Source organism: Melanotaenia boesemani, chromosome 21 (genome assembly GCF_017639745.1).
Source record: "Melanotaenia boesemani isolate fMelBoe1 chromosome 21, fMelBoe1.pri, whole genome shotgun sequence".
Classification (NCBI taxonomy): Eukaryota; Metazoa; Chordata; class Actinopteri; order Atheriniformes; family Melanotaeniidae; genus Melanotaenia; species Melanotaenia boesemani.
The window spans coordinates 20292776-20309662 of NC_055702.1; the positions used below are offsets into that span (position 1 = coordinate 20292776).

At 39.3% G+C, this 16887-nt stretch overlaps 1 protein-coding gene across 1 annotated transcript; it reads right to left on the reverse strand.

The window, feature by feature from the left end:
* Positions 1-44: 44 nt before the first annotated feature.
* sh3bp1 (SH3-domain binding protein 1) lies at positions 45-16887 on the reverse strand. The gene is made up of 18 exons (XM_041973906.1): positions 16622-16887; positions 14382-14424; positions 12733-12837; positions 12556-12632; positions 11389-11500; positions 10274-10350; positions 10116-10203; positions 9926-9994; positions 9499-9589; positions 9276-9412; positions 8944-9055; positions 8468-8549; positions 8305-8385; positions 5475-5588; positions 4842-4939; positions 4066-4225; positions 2270-2631; positions 45-569 (listed from the first exon to the last, which is right to left on the reverse strand). The coding sequence occupies exons 1-18, from the start codon at positions 16669-16671 to the stop codon at positions 298-300; spliced, it is 2130 nt and encodes a 709-aa protein (XP_041829840.1). The 5' UTR covers positions 16672-16887; the 3' UTR covers positions 45-297.

Here is a 16887-nt window from a genome sequence, read left to right on the forward strand (position 1 = left end):
CTAGAAATCTGGTGTGAAAAACAATGATTTAACAGTCAAATGCCAAATTATAATTTATTTTTGTAGAATGAAACATTCTACCCAGAAACACTGCAAAACTGTTCTGTATATGTGCATTAATTTATTGTTAGTTTGTTCTTCATTTTTAACATAAAGATGTGGGAAATAAAGTACAATAGAATAAATAAATGATGCTGCTTACAAAGACCCTCCTCCTACAAAAGCTTCATTAAGCTACAACATTTCAACTCAATATTGCAAATGTAACCAGAGGTTTGTTGTTTCCCCACAATATCCTCACTGTGCTATAGAAGGAACCGCCTTTGGCTGTGATGGTGGAGGAAGAGGTGGCGGGCAGTTTGGTGCTTTGACTCCACTCTTTTTCAGTGGTTTTTTGACGCAGGGAGGTGGAGCTCCCACTGCAGGCTTCATGTCAGGGCTTGTGTCTGCAGCCGAGGCTGTGGTTGGTGGTGGAGGGGCCTGCATCTTGGGTGGTGCCAGGACTCTTGGTTTAGAGTACTGAACTGTCACCTGGTCGTTAGCTTTTGATGTGTTGAAAGATCTTTTTGCTGTGTGACAATACAGGAAGAAAGACATTATAAGACATGTACGTACTTGCACCTTCAGAAATAGTTTTTGAATAGGTTTATTACTAATAGTGACTTATGTTTTTGCAGTCTTGTTGCTGGTGCTTTTATTTGTATTATTATTCATGTTTCCTATGGGTGCTCCCGATGATGGTCTGCTTTGTTTTCTTATAGAGGTTGTAAAGTTTCTCTACATGTAGCAGCAGGTTTTCTGTTTTAGTTGTACAGTGGTTGCGATTGTTTTTTTTTTTTTAAATCTTTCTCTCTTCTCCTCACCAACCCCATTCCCTTGTTTACCCTTGCCAAGTCCAGCATTAAAATGTAATTTATCAATATCCAATATAAAGAAATCATCAGTATCAATGGGAGCCTTTAATCCTTCATTAAGATCCTCTTAGCAAAGCAGATTGGTTCAGCACAACCAGGCAGTCAGACCACCTTTGTGCTGTCATGATGCTCAACAAGACAAGTTAAAAAGTTGAATTTGACAGTAATAAAATACTCTTGCTCAACTTTATACACTCAGAGACTTCAATGCTACAGTTTTACTGTGAGTCTAATAATGCAAAATTATTTCAGTGTTGCAAGTATCCTAAGCCATCTGGGTTCTGTTTCTACTTTTTACTTTGACCCGTTAAGGCCCGACCCATGAAAAAATGGTAAGAAAAGTCCACTTTTTTAAAAATGAGGTCTTTATTTGGCCCTTTAACAAAATGTAACAAAAAAAATTAACATTATTTTGGGGGGATATCTACCATTTATTACCATTTGATAGTTTAAAATATTATAATATGGTTTTCTGCTTCTGGGTATCTATTAGGGGACAGAAAACGAGTATCAGATTGTGTTCAACAGGATTTTGAGCAAAGTTTATACCATAAATTGAAGCAAAATGTCTCAGAAACTGTATGTGACAAACATGTTATGTCGGGCTCTTATAGGTTAAGTCCAGATTACTAATATTATTTCTTTGCATGATGTTGTTTCCAATATATTTTTCTTTATCTATTCATATTTCCTGGTTAAACCCAGCAGAGGCATTTAAAGCAGCCAGTAAATTGGAATCTTATCTGAAATCAGAAAAAGGGTTTCTCCTCAGTAAAAACCTTGTGGCAGTGTTTTTTGCTGTTTCTGTGTGACGTTTTTGGCACCAAAGGCTATTCTTTACCTTTTTTGAAATTTAAGCTTGCACAATTTTTAGTACAAGTCAGCTGATTTCACGTGATTAAAAAACATGATGCAACAACAAAGCAAGAACATTTTGTTGGCTGATGCAAACACTGGAGGGACTTTTGAGGAGAAGTGTCTCAACCCCCACCAAAGAGAGCCCAGTTTAAGAGATGACGCATGAACCTCCGTGATGATATTTTGGTCAGTAGTATGCGACTTCCTGTTTCCTGTGTACATCCTGGTTGTTACAACAAGAATTGCAGATTTATTTTTCACTCTTGTCTTGCACTAACAAGCCCTAGCTTTGACTCAAGTAAGGGATCTGAACAGGAAATTACACAATGATAGATTGTTAGTAATGAGATCTGCACCAATAGATAAGATCTATTATTCAGGTCTATAAAAAGGGCACTCCATCAATGTGACACATGAAGATGAATTTGTCCCAAAAATCAACAAAATTGCAATGCAAAAACAAGACCCTGACCCTGTTAGAAGGACTTTTGACTTACGTTTATATGGTGATGTGATTTTTACAAATGCTCTCGGAGAATCAGGTGGTGCCTCCAAGATTGGCTCCAGCTGGCTCTGCTCTGAGCTCGGCTTCTGCACCAAATTCCTTATCTGACCCGAGCTTGGCACTGATGCTCTAGGAGGCGGGGTCGGCTTCTGGTTTGGTGTCAAGCTGCATCCATCAGAAACACTGGATGTGGGAAGAGGAACTGAATCTAGGCAGGATGAGCTGTTGGATGCTGAGTTGTCATGTGCTGGTGCTGTTTTTTCAGCTGCTGGGTTTCCCCATGTGCTGCTACTGCGACTGCTCACAGAGCCGGATTTCACCAGGAAGAAGCCACCGCTGTCTTGAGAGGCTGTGCTGATGGTAAAAAAAAAAACAACAAAAAACCCCCACAAAGGTTAAAGGCAGCCATCATTATAACTCTGAGCTATTAACACAGGGCCGTTTAAAATAGATTTTACCCTCTCATGTGACATAATTGTTGTGAATGGCCCACAATGATCAGTGGAAAACTTTTGATTCCATGCTCACAGACAGATCAAAAAGAAAACACATCCTTTCAAGTTTTTATATCTTAAGACTTAATTAAAATATCATTTGGTGTTCACCAAATAACACAAGATTAGATAAACAGGGGCAGTGCTATTATTCATCTGACAAAAGTGAAAATGCAGAAGGAGTGAGAGGAAAAATATATCCCATGATTCAACAGATATACAACCTTCTTCAGCAGCAAAAAAGTAGAAGTACTTGGTTGTCGTTTGGATGATATCAGTTTCACACTTGGAGGAGGAGCAGAGAAGCTGAGACCAAAATTGTTTTAGTTGATTTATAGTTTGCTGGCATTCAGTTATGCTTGTGGTCCCGTTACATAATTTCAACCAGGTTGAGGTGTGACCACTCAAACACTTTCAATTTTTTTCTCATCAGCTACTGTCTGTTGCAGATTTGCTACTGCTGTTTTGGGATCATTGTCCTGTTCCATGGCCCAATGTGAGAAGTTTTAGGTATTAACTTTGACTGATGACCTCCCATTTGACTTTAGAGAACTTTAGTACACAGACGATTTTATGGTTCACCCAATGACTGCAGGTTATCCAGGTCTTGCAGCTGCAAACAAGTCCAAATCATCAGCCCTCCATCACTGTGCCTGGCAATTTATATAAAAGTGTTTGTGCTGATTTTCTGGGTTTGGTGATGCTCTGTATCTTGGTCAAAAATATTGTTTTTGTCTGTCCCAAGGACATTGTTCCTGATGTTCTGTAGTTTGGGATTAAGATTACACTGTTTGAACTTGGGGTGAATTGGGATGCCCACTCTTAAGAACATTAGTAGCTGTGTGAATGTAAATTTTTTCCCCTTGTAAAACATTTTTTCTCACTGTAGAAAAGATAGATTTACTTATTTAAAAAAGTTTAAAAAAAATAGATTTAATTATTTAAAAACTGATCTTATAACCCTTCCTAGACTAATGGACAGCAACAGTTGCTTCTTTAAGGTCATTGCTGATGCCTTTCCTCCTTGTGTGTTCATGTGTGTATTAACACACACTAACAAACTGCCAAAATTTCAGCTTTATAGAGGTGATCACACCTCCTCAAGTGATCACTTGCTTAATTAATTAATAAAGAGCATTTGAATAGCAACACCTTCCTGCTCCTTTTATCTAATTTATTTCTATGAAAGCAGTAATGAGTTTTCCACACATTGCTTCTGTATTATTATTTTTATTATTATTATTATTATTTCCTGATATGTAAGACCTTAGTACTGAAAGGTGTACTTATATACCTGCTTGTTATGGAGAGAGGGAAGTGATAGGAGGAGCAGGATGTGGATGAAGAGGAGGAAACTGTTCTGCACAGTTTCTCTTTCACTGGGAAGAAAGACTGGGAAGCAGGAGCAGGTACTTCTGGAAGCTCAGGTAATTCTGGGATCTCAAAGGATTCAGCTGATGGAAACAAACAACAAGTTTATGAGAGCTTTATCAGATATAACACGTTTGATTTGTAGTTTGTGAAGATCTGAACACCACTCACACTAGTGATGATGTGACTGAACTTCTCTGGCTTATTGTTGACACATCAACATTATTAGCAAGAGGTCCTAAACCCAAACTGAATCTCTTTTTTAAAAGTTGGTTTACTTATTACAGTTAACTTTGACCTGATGTTGATGCTGTGGTTTCACAGTTTCCATATAAAAGGTGCAATGACTAAAAGTGGAGGTGCAGCAAATGAGGCTTGTAAGGTAAAATAGCAAAAGAAAAACTCAGCAGGTTAATTGCAGTAATTAGCTGCAACATCTGTCAGATGAAGATATGTCATTTAATGAAGATGTTTTGATTAATATTGCACTTATAATTAGATTAGAAGTATAGTTTGTTAGTAAAAATAAATTGGTGTATTCATGTGCCTTTTGTTTCTGTTATTCAGTGGTCATACCTTCAAAGTTACTAGAGTGAATTTTTCTTTGTAACACATAGTGCTTGTGTAGCAGCAGTTTGGAAATGTGGAAGTTCTTGACATAATCCAGAATCATAGTTTGAGTATTTGGTGTTTGCATACCCTCAGGAAAAAGGCTTGAGCTGTACTGAATTAAAGGCTCAATGACCGTCACCACCTGGACTGACGAAGCTGAAGCCATATCAAACAGAGCAGCTTCCCTAAAAATATGCAGAAATACAGACGTCATGCATGCAAGGACTTAAGGACTTAAAATGCATATATATATATATATATATATATATATATATATATATATATATATATATATATATATATATATATATATATATATGATAATATAAAAGATAATATAAAATGTAACTTTCAGAAAATCCTTGTTATTAATAACATGTTGTTGGGTAAACTAAGGTCAGTCTCTTGTTCACATTAACACATTAGAGACAACGTTAGCTTGTGGTATTGAGGCAGAAACACAAGAACAATTCATAAGTCACATCCTTTATTACATTGCTTATAATTGTTAACAAGCTTTATAAGTTTATATAAGACAAGGAAGTCTCTCTTTTTAAAAATTTTGTTACAATCAGAGGTATAAAGATATTAAAACATTAAATACAGGCCTCACATTTTAATATCTAGCATGCTTAATGAGTGAGTACAGCCTGGACAGGATCGGTGAATGAAGTGCCAGAACATACAGGGTTACAAAAGAAAGAAAAAAATATTACATACCCCTCAGCTTGTGGCCAGAGCAGGTTTGGCCCCAGCACAATGGCAATGTTACTGGGTGTCATCTTGTTTATAGCCTGCTGCTCAGACAACAGAGACAAGAACTGGACCAGGTACCTGACAGGTTAAAAAAATGTAAATAAATAAATAGATAAATAAATTAAAAAATGGAGAAAAGAAGGATGAAGACATTGGACTTGAATGCTGTGTCTTGTAGTGGTTCCAACAGAGAGAAAAAAATAATCACATCAGTTATTGGCAAATCAGATTAAAATATCCATGAGATGACATATATATATATATATATATCTTGTATTAATATGGCATCACATCTGCCTTATTTGTTTTGCTTAAGATAAAGTGGTGGTCAACCTGGTTATTGCAGACTGTGTGAGAAACATCTTGATTGCTGGAAAATGCCTTACGTTTGTGTTGTTCAGGCATAACAGTATCTTGGCACCAGGGCACTCTAGGCCGCAGTTCGATGATCGAATTAGTAGTCATATCGTCGGACTTGCAGTCGCATGTCTTGGACACTCGAGTAAAGAGAGTGGTGGAGCTGTCAACTGATTACCACCTGGTGGTAAGTTGTCTCAGATGGTGGGTGAGAATGCCAGTCAGGCCTGGCTGAACCAAGCGTGTTGTGAGGGTCTGCTGGGAACGTCTGGTGGAGTCCCCTGTCAGAAAGAGTTTTAACTCCCATCTCCGGTAGGGCTTCAACCATGTCCCGGGTGAGGCAGATACCTTGAGTCTGAGTAGGCTGTGTTCCGTGCCCCTATTGTTGAGGCGGCCAGCCGCAGCTGTGGCCACAAAGTTGTCGGTGCTAGTCGTGGCAGTAACCCCCAAACTCGTTGGTGAACACCAGCAGTAAGGGATGCCGTCAAGCTGAAGAAGGAGTCCTATCAGACCTTTTTGGCCTGTGGGACTAAAGAGGCAGCTGATGGGTATTGGCGGGCTAAGCGGAGCGCAGCTTTGGTGGTCGCTAATGCAAAAACCCATTAGCGACCCGCCCAGAGATCTTTAAGGCTCTGGATGCTGTAGGGCTGTCTTGGCTGACACGCCTCTGCAGCATCACGTAGACATCGTGGACAGTCCCCCTGGACTGGCAGACTGGGGTGGTGGTCCCCCTCTCTTCAAAAAGGGGGACCGGAGGGTGTGCTCCAACTACAGGGGGATCACACTCCTCAGCCTCCCTGGTAAGGTCTATTCAGGGGTGCTGGAGAGGAGGGTCTGTCGGATAGTCGAACCTTGGATTGAGGAGGAGCAGTGTGGTTTTCATACTGGCTCTACACTCTCTTCAGGGTCTTGAAGGGGGCATGGGAGTTCGCTCAACCAGTCTACATGTGCTTTGTGGGCTTGGAGAGGTGTTTGACCGTGTCTCCCTCCTGTGGGGGGTACTCCCGGAGTACGGAGTGTCGGACCCCCTTGTATGAGCTGTCCAGTCCCTGTACGACCGGTGTCAGAGCTTCATCTGCATTGCCGGCAGTAAATCAGAATCGTTTCCAGTGCGGGTTGGACTCCTCCAAGACTGCCCTTTGTCACCGATTCTGTTCATAACTTTTATGGACAGAATTTCTAGGCGCAGCTGAGGTGTTTAGGGGATCCGTTTTGGTGGCCTCAGGATTAGGTCTCTGCTCTTTGCAGATGATGTGGTTCTGTTGGCTTTATCGGGCTATGATCTTCAGCTCTCACTGGAGCGATTCGCAGCTGAGTGTGAAGCGGCTGGGATGGGAGTCAGCACCTCAAAATCCGAGACCATGGTCCTCAGCTGGAAAAGGGTGGAGTGCCTTCTCTAGATCGGCAATGAGGTCCTGCCCCAAGTGGAGGAGTTCATGTATCTTGGGGTCTTCTTCACAAGTGAGGGAAGGATGGAGCGGGAGATCGACAGGCGGATCGGTGCAGAGTCTGCAGTGATGCGGACTCTGCATTGGTCTGTCGTGGTGAAGAGTGAGCTGAGCCAAAAGGCAAAGTTCTTGATTTACAGGTTGATCTACGTTCCTATCTATGGCAGAGGGAAGTCTGGGTTTCCCTGCTTGGGCAGCTGCCCCCGCAACCCGACTCTGGATAAGCGGCAGACAATGGATGGATCAATTGGATTTCAACTCCAGGATTTAAACCTTATCACACAAGTTATTTTGTTAGGCTGTAACACTAAAATGTCACTTTTAGTCAAAATGTCAAAATAAAAAGATACCCAACAATTCTGTCACGCTAATATTTAGCAACAGGAAGTTAGTTTAGTTTGTTAGCTACATAGCTGCTAATATTAGCTAATTAGAGGTGCCAAAACTAGGAAATAAAAAAAAAAAATACAAACATAAACCCCCATGGTATACAATACACCTTTTCCCCTGAAGACATTTTAACAATGAATAGCAAGTAAAGAGGTGTTACTAATAACATTAAGGAAGATTCTGTAATAAGACTTAAAGGAGACATATTATAAAATGCTTTAAGTTAATGAAATGTTTGTGACATGCTTTGGTCAAAATAATACAGAATAACATTACAATAGCTCCTCTTCCACTATCTCTGTTCAAATTGACCTTTCAGGGGAGTGACACATTTGCTCCAATGACATATTATTCAAAAACCTTTAAAACACATTAAACCATGTGATGCAGCACATGGTAAGTAGCCTGAAAGCTAACACTAGCTAATTATGTGCTATTATGTGTTTGCTAGTATTTGCTGTCAGGCTTGCATTACCACTCAATCAGGCAAAAATGAGCAAACTTGCATTCATTGTAAATATATTTCACTTTACACACTGAAATATTTTTTGTGTACAATACAATACTGCAAACATGTTTAGAAGACTATGGCTACACACCTGAGGTTGTTGTAGTTTTCAGGTTGTAGTTTCTTCAGTAGTACCTTGAACTGCTCAAGCTTCTCTGTCAGGTCCTTTTCCCTGTGAGTACAGAGAGCAAAGTCAAGAAACAAATCACAATTCTGAAGTAAAATATAGAAATCAGGAAAGTGTGTATACACACCCTGCTGCTTTAAACCAATCACTGTAGAGTTCCGAGGTCAATAGAGGTTCGGGAAGTTCTCTGAGGTAACACTTCAACGCTCCTGTAAACAAATTCAGAGAAAAGTTTCTGCAATATGTAGTTTTTTTTTATTGTTCATATTGTACTGTTAATTATATTTATCAATCCTCAATACTTAAATGTGCGTAAAGATTATTTCCCTCTAATAACTTGATACAAAAGATGATTTTGGCTCTTGCTCATTAAGGGTTTTGCATAACTGCTGTGTACAAATGGTCACAGTCAAAGGAAATAGCTGATTTTAAATTACTGTAAGCTACAACAGGTGGGTGTGTTTGGACTAAACGGAAGAGGAACTGGGTAGTTAAAATGAGCTGTGAAAGTCACGATGGGTGAACAGACGAGGAAGAGCGCCCAGGATAGAAACTCAGAGTCAGAGAGGAAATTCAAATGATAAGTGAACAGATATGACTGACCAGCCACAGCGTGAGGGTCCATGCTGAACTCGCTGTGGTCAACGGTTCCTTGATCCAGACAAGTCTTCAGCCTCTTTACTACTGAAGCTGCCGCAGCCAGACGAAACAGACCCTATAGATAGTGGCAATAGTGTTTTTTTTTTTCTAAATTTTAGAACACAGGCCATAGTAGTAGGATTTAGAGAGTAGTCAAAGCAAAGATGCAAACTGCTGAGCCAAAAACCAAAGAAGGGCTTGTAAAAAACTTCCCTTTTATTGAACAAATGACCCAAGAAAAACTGACTAAGGATTGCTTTTAACTTAATCTTGCATCGTATTCACTCCAGACCTACCTCCTCTCTCATGCCTGTTTTCAGCAACATGTGTATACACTCCTGGATAGGTGCTGCAATTTCTCTGTTGCTTTGAGACAGATGTGAGAGTAGAGGCTCCCCATAGACTTTCTGTTTAGACAGGCTTTGTCCCGGCCCTGCAGAATGAGATAAATATGCAGAGGAAATAAGAACATGTGTGCAAGTATTGCATTAGTGCATCAGGGGAAAAAAGCAAGTTTACCTTTTTGACTGTGATTCTCTTTGAGCTCACTGATAGTTTTGTCCAGAAACTCGTGTGAATTTTTGTGATATTCTGCCTGCAGCTCGAGAAGCTGTAGAAGAAGCAGTTAAGGTGATCAAGTTGAATTGAACTTTAATTATCCCTTGGGCTGGTACCCTGAGGGAAATTAGCTTTCCAGTAGCAGTGTAGTGTACATAAGAAAAACAAAATTTATGGAATTAAAAGATTAGAAGAAGACTAAAAACATTGTAAACATACACACATATAAAAAAAAATATAAATAGCTGTTGACAACTAAAATTTTAACTATTAACTGCACATAGTAAAGCACAAGATCTGAAAAAAGAAATGCTCAGTTAAAATAAGCGTCTGTGGTTACATTAAAATTTTGTGCATATGTGCTTTCATCAACAGGGCTCAAACTTACACGGATGAAATAATTAGCATAATCATCTTCTTTAGTTGCAAAGTGATACAGGTCTGCAGAGTACTGGTCCTAGACATACAGAAAACAGGGAGGTAAGAGGTCAAGATGATATCACAGATTAAGCAGCAGATAATCAGGGCCTTCTCAACCCTGGAGCACCTCAGGTGGTGATAAAAGGAAACTCTCGTACCTTGATGCTCTCCAACTTTCTCCAAGCTTCTTCCACCTCCTCCCTGAGGCCACCCTGCTTTGCCTGGGGACCAGTGCTGGCCTGACTCCTGTAAACACAGAAAAATATGTAAATTGTAAATTAACAGGTGCAGTTTTGACTGAGGCTGTGTCGCTCACCTGTTTCTGGCATTGTTCCAGTCTGTAGTGAGCTTTGCAAACTGCTTCTTGTTCTTCAGGATTTCTGGCAAATCATCCTGGAGAGAAAAGTACTCACTTTTAATACTCGTTCAGCTGCAGCTAGTTGTCTGTGCATGTTGCGTTGTTTATGGTGACGTAAATAATATAAGAAGTTGTCATATGTCCATATTATGTATTTTTAACATTAACATATACCATGAATAAAAAGGTAGAATAAAACTGCAGTTTGATCTCATCCAGAAATGGAATGAAAAAAAAAGCTGTGCACCAGAAAATTTGTTTTATATCGAGATGCACCTATACCGATACAGCATGGAATAGAATAGCATAGTATAGCACAGTATCTATGTATAAGTATCAGTATTGATACTCGGACCAGCATCGATCCAAACTATGTGCGTATACTTGTACTCCATATTCATTAAAGTGTTCTGATACTACAGAAGAGATTAATCTGTGGAATTAATCCATTTATTTTTTTAATGTATTAACGTACAAACAACAAAGTTATTACTCGTGCCATATTTAAAATCCAAATATGGCATAATGAACCAAATCCATCAAAAACATCTGTCTGTTTTCAAGCCTTATATTTAGAGGATAGCCGCAGGATGACCCATATGATATATCACACAATTAACCACTCAGTCTTTTGCATCTGGTATTCTGGTCCACACTCCTTACCACTGAACAGTAATGAGATTTATTAGTACTCATATTGGTACTTGGTATCAGCAAGTACTCAAATGTAAGTACTTGTACTCAGTTTGAAGAAATGTGATATCAGTGCATCCCCAGTTTCATATTTGTTTGTTTCTTTTCTTTTATCTTTGGTCCTCTACCTATTTATACATTGTACTTAAGGAAACACTAAAATATAAAAAGTAAATAAAAAATATAAAAATATAAAAAGTAAATAAAAAATACTCAGTTTTTCTAAATTAATAACATAAATGAACTAAAAAAATGTTTGTTTTTTTTTCTTTTAATTTGTCCCCTTCAATGTCAAACTAGAGAAACTGCGCAAAAAGGTAGGAGTCATGCAGCTTTTGCTTTCATTTAGTTTAACACCAGGCAATATGTGCTCTTTTCACCTCACTGAGCTTATTGAGAGGCTCCAGAACTTCCTTCTCCACTTTCATTTCAAAGTCTGCCAACATGTTAGCCAGCATCTTCTCTATGAAGCAGCACATCTCCAGCACTCTCCTGAAACACACAAACAATGGCTGTCAAAGTTAAACTGCTCCTCCAGTAGCTCCTGAGCCTCTAAAGACACATCTGCTTTCCTGAAAAGGGTAATTGAACATTTTTGGCCCTGAAAGTAACTCACACAGTATATAAATAGCAGTTTATATTCATTTAGTGGAAAAAGCCAACTGTGTATAAGGTTAAATTTGGGAAACTGCTGTGCTGAAGGCTGCCAACCTGTTTTTTTTTCTTTTTTTGATGGGAATTCATGTATGCGTATCGACTGAATCTGCTTCTGTGAAATCTGACTTCATGCAGCATTTCTAAAAAAAAGAATGTGCCACATCTGTTATTTTAACAACCAGAAGAAAATATGCTAATGTGCCTCTCCACCTTGCTTGTCGCATAACCAACCACAGCCCTGCCCAGGAAGTAGTAAGGGTTATGAATGTTGGTTCCTCCAAATAGAGTATCTAAAACAGCATGCCCATCTGAGGCTGAGAGTGGTGATTTACAGATTTACAGATTTAGAATAGAGCTTCTCAGTCATAGATGGTTGAATCTGCCTTTTATATGTCTTGTAATACATTTAATAAATAACATCTGGCTATGTCAGCATGTCTGTTTTTGTGCAAGGGGACTTCAAAAACTATATGAACATGTTTAAAAGAAGATCTGAAAAAAAGTTGTGAGTTGTAAATGCACAATTAGACAGAAACATTCAATCCACTGCAGAGCTTGAAACATCAGCTTTTCTAATCTAGCATGAAGGTGTGCAATAAACTGCCAAATCATTAGGTAGGTCATGTGAGAACATGTTAACTGCAAGTATTTTTGTAACTTGATTTGAGTCTAAAACTATAAATAAAACCCATGCACAGAGCTCTAGTTACAAGCCACAAACTCTGTCCTCTTTCTTTTTCAGACAGAACTAAAGACCTGAAAGCTTCCAGACAAGTGTCATGAGGTTTTCGTATGGCAAACATTAATTGACTGACAATAAAGAGGTCAATATAAAGAAAATGAACAGATGAATTGATGGCTGGGTAAAAGCAGAGGATCAAACCTGTCACCTGAGTGAGGACTCTGCATCAAAGTCTTTGAGGCTTTCTGCCATGCTGATAGACAGCAGCATCAGTGGAAGCTTTTTCTGCAGAGAGAGATGCACGTGTGTTATTTTGTTTTGTTTTTTTCACTATGTATGAGAAAGAACTTTTTAAAATATTTTATGTGTGTAAATGTCTCACTACCATTCGTTTTTCAGCTTCCAGTCCTGGTTGACTCTGCATGCAGCCCTGCAGCTTCTTATAGAGGACCTGTGCTGCCTTCCTGGCTGGCTCCACCCGCTGCTCCACCTTCATTCATCCACACACACAGTGGAAATAGAGAAACTTGTGTGAAAACATTTGATCAAATAATACTATCATGTTTAGCTATGTTTAATGTGTTGTGTTCAATAGACCCGGATTTTCAGAAAAGCTGGGAAGTTTTCTCTAGGGTCTATACAGAAAGGTCCGAAAAAGAGAAAATATCCAGTGAGCCGCAGTTGTCTGGACCAAAATGTCTTGTTGATGTCAGCGGTCAGAGGAGAATGGGCAGTCTGGTTGGAGATGATAGAAAGGAAACACTAACTTAATTAACTACTGATTATAAGTAAGAAATGCAGAACACCATCTCTGAATGTAATGAATGGGCTGCAGCAGCAAAAGATCACGCCGGATGCCACTCCTCTCAGCTAAAAACAGGAAACTGAAGCTACAATTTACACAGATTCACCAAAACGGGACAACAGAAAATGTTGCCTGGTCTGATGAGTCTCCATTTCAGCTGCAATATTCAAATGGTGGGGTCAGAATTTGGTGTAAATAGCATGAAAGCATGGATCCATCCTGCCTTGTATTAATGGTTAAGGCTGCTGATGGTGGTCTGATGCTGTTGGGGATATTTTCTTGGCACACTTTGGGCCCCTTATTGAGCATCATTCAAATACCACAGCTGCCTGAGTATTGTTGCTGACCATGTCCACCCCTTTATGACCACAGTGTAGCATCTCCTGATGCTACTTCCAGCAGGATAATGCACCATGTCACAAAGCTCAAACCATCTCCAACTGCTTTCTTAAACATGACATTGAGTTCAGTGGACTCCAATGGCCTCCACAATCACCAGATCTCAATCCAAATGAGCAGCTTTCAGACTTGGTGGACCAGGAGATTCTCATCGCGGATGTACAGCTGAAAAATCTGCAGCAACTGTGTGATGCTGTCATGTCAATATGGAGCAAAATCTACGAGGAATGTTTCCAACAACTTGTTGAATCTGTGCTCTGAAGAATTAAGGCAGGTCTGAAGGCACAAGGAGGTCCAATCCTGGTAAACTAATTTAGCCAATCAGCAGAATAACTGTTGACAAGTGAGGGTGTCAGGATTGGGTATAAAAGGAAAATCCATCAAAGGTTGAGTAATGGCGATCAGTATAGTAATTTTCACTAAACACAGTCTGTTGCTGCATCCAGAGACATAACTTACCACTCAGACTGTTATGAGTAAAGATAATAAGGAGGACTGTTTATGTGATGGAGTTATGTGTGATGGTACCTGTGATGTCAAACTATGTACTGGAATTTTAACATTTTTGGGGAGACATGCTGCCATGTCTTATGTTGTATACTTTTTGAAAATATTGAAGATCAGTTTATTTTAGAAAACGTCCCAGTTTATCTGGTAATTGGGTTTGTAAACAGTGTCTGCACAAAGCAGAAATACTGTGATGGGCAATGAAATTAATGGCTGTAAAAGCTGTATCAGACGTTCTGGATGTGACAAATGATAGAAATTAAAAACAGGTGCTTTAGAAATTATTCAAAAAGTGTTTGGATGAAACACATCTCATCTCTCACCATAACCAGGTCTTCATGTAGAAGTTCAGTGGCATCTTGTGACCTGCAGAAGTGTGCAATTTAGCAGTTGCAGAATGTTAATGGACACATTTAAATACATATCAGCAACAGAAACTCTGCTTATAATTGTTTGGTAATAATTAAATACATAACTTTAATTAAAAAATGCAAAACTTCCAGCTTTTTAAATATGATTTGCTGCAATTATCCAGTGTGACAGCCCCCTGGACCCTAACCCAAACAACTAAATTTTGAAGACATTAAACTCAATATATTTTCTCAGATGTTGTATGCTTTATGCAGTGATTTTTAACCAGCTTTTTTATTCTATTATCTATTTTATGAATGAGTTGCATGCTATCCTCATGGTTATTTTCTGCTGTTACCAGTTTCTGTTCATTTCGGAGTCAAATACCACAATGAAAACTGATGAATGGGCACAGTATGGCGTGCCTAGCCCAGCTTGAGTCCAACCAAATGATTACAGAAGTAGTTTGACTCTCATGATGAATAATCTAAGTGTGGTAGTCCATCTTTGAGAAGTTTGATGTAGTACACTAGTCTCTTTAGATGTTTCCTGTTCTGAATGTCCAGTTCAGTGGGACTAGGATGATACATTAAAAAAATAGGACTGATGGCACAGCAAATGGCTTCAAAAACATTTCTCCATCCCAGATCCTGTCTTTTCAGAGGAATGAAACAATAAATTTACAGATTTTACTGAGCTGTGCCACACAGGCAAGCACTGCACAGATTTCCTACTGCAAAAGGACAACTGATAGTCATATATAAACAGTCTCAGATGCCTCCTACATTGGCACCTTCTGAAACTTCAAACAATATATCTGTGCAGTTAGGGCACCTAAATGAAGGTCATACAACGCCTACAAATATAGAAAGACAACCTAAATGTAAGCGTGTGGGCTGCTGCTGTGGTTTAAAGCAGCAGTAAGAACGAAGGACTGAAACACAATAAGCTCTCTCCCTGTGCTCAGACCCAAGAGTAAAAATGATTAGCTGAAGAGATGATGACAAACTTCTCTACAGCTTTGAGAATATCATCAGGCATGGTGTTGCACCCAAAGGAAACCCAACCCAGTTCACAAAGGGGTCAGACGAGCTTATACACCTCCAAGATGTATTTCTTCGATTTTACAATTTTAAAACACAGATGGGGGAATTTTCCCATGTCTGACATCAGTTCCTTTATCACTTCTGTCTCTTTGCTTGTTTGCTCCACAATCAAAATTCGTAATAGAAAAAATGGGGGTGTGTGCAAGTAGCAAACTCCTTATAGGTCATAGCATCAGTACAAACAGAGAACTATATGAAGCATTGTTGTGGTAGGTGAAGCCTGTGTTGCTCTGCTGCAGATGCATGCATTGGTTTATTATTAAACCAAACTGTGCCAAAGGAGGAGACAGCATGGCCTGCAAGAAAACTCCTGCAGTTTTGCTGCATACAGAATTCAACTGAAGAACCACAGAGGAGGAAGGTGTCAAATTAGGTAACCCACACATCTGCAAATGTCAGTCAGAGGTAATCAGCCTATAAAGCACATACGATTGCTCGATCCAATGTAGGCTGTAGTGCGAAACAAACATCTCTGACAAAGAATTCTATATTATCAAGGTTTAATTGTGTAAAATTTTAAAAGCATCAAATAAAATAGGTTTAAAAGATTGTTTCAGTTCAGACATACCACAAGACCCACAGCTGCAGTGATAGTCTTGTTGCCAACACAAACCTGTGGTCAGTTTGTTTTTGGGGTGTAAAAAAAAAAAAAAAGAAAGAAAAAAAAAGAGGTTTCCCTCCCTTTCGAGGGGATCCTGCAACTGTGGCATTTAGCAGCTTTCCACAAAATTTCTCTTAACATGTGTGTAACTCCAAAAACAAGAACAAAGTACAATTTCGTCAAAGTAGAACAGCTCAAATGATATCCCTTGCAAACTGACGAGTTCACGAAAATTGTTAGATGTGGGGTGAAAGTGATCCAACCCAAGATCAAAAAGGAAAAATCTTGTGACATAGATTGACAGCATCAGCTTTAAGGTGACAGCATGCATTGCAGGAAAAGAGTAAATATAGAGAACAAGCTTTGAATGAGTAGAGATGAGAAAAAAAAGGAACTAATTTATAGTTTATCGCAAACAACTGGGTTTCAGCAGCTAACATGAAACAACTGCCTCATATTCTATTTAAAAAATGCTAGTAACAAAATAACAAGTCGACAGGCTTACTTTGCTGCTGAGCCAAGCTGCTTCAGGATGCTCAGAGACTGTCGGAGCATGCTGGCAGTGGAGTCCAACCAGCTTTTCTACCAGACTGTCTCAGTCCTGTTCAGCCCCACAAGGTATCCTCCTCTTAAAATCTCCACTTAGGTTTCCTAAAAGGGAAGAGAAGGTGGAGGTAGGCTGGGTTGCTCTACCTCTGTGGTAAGTTGTTTGTGTGCATGAATGTGTGTTTTGGCCACCAGTTTTTGTTCTTGTTTCGGGAGCGTGCTCCT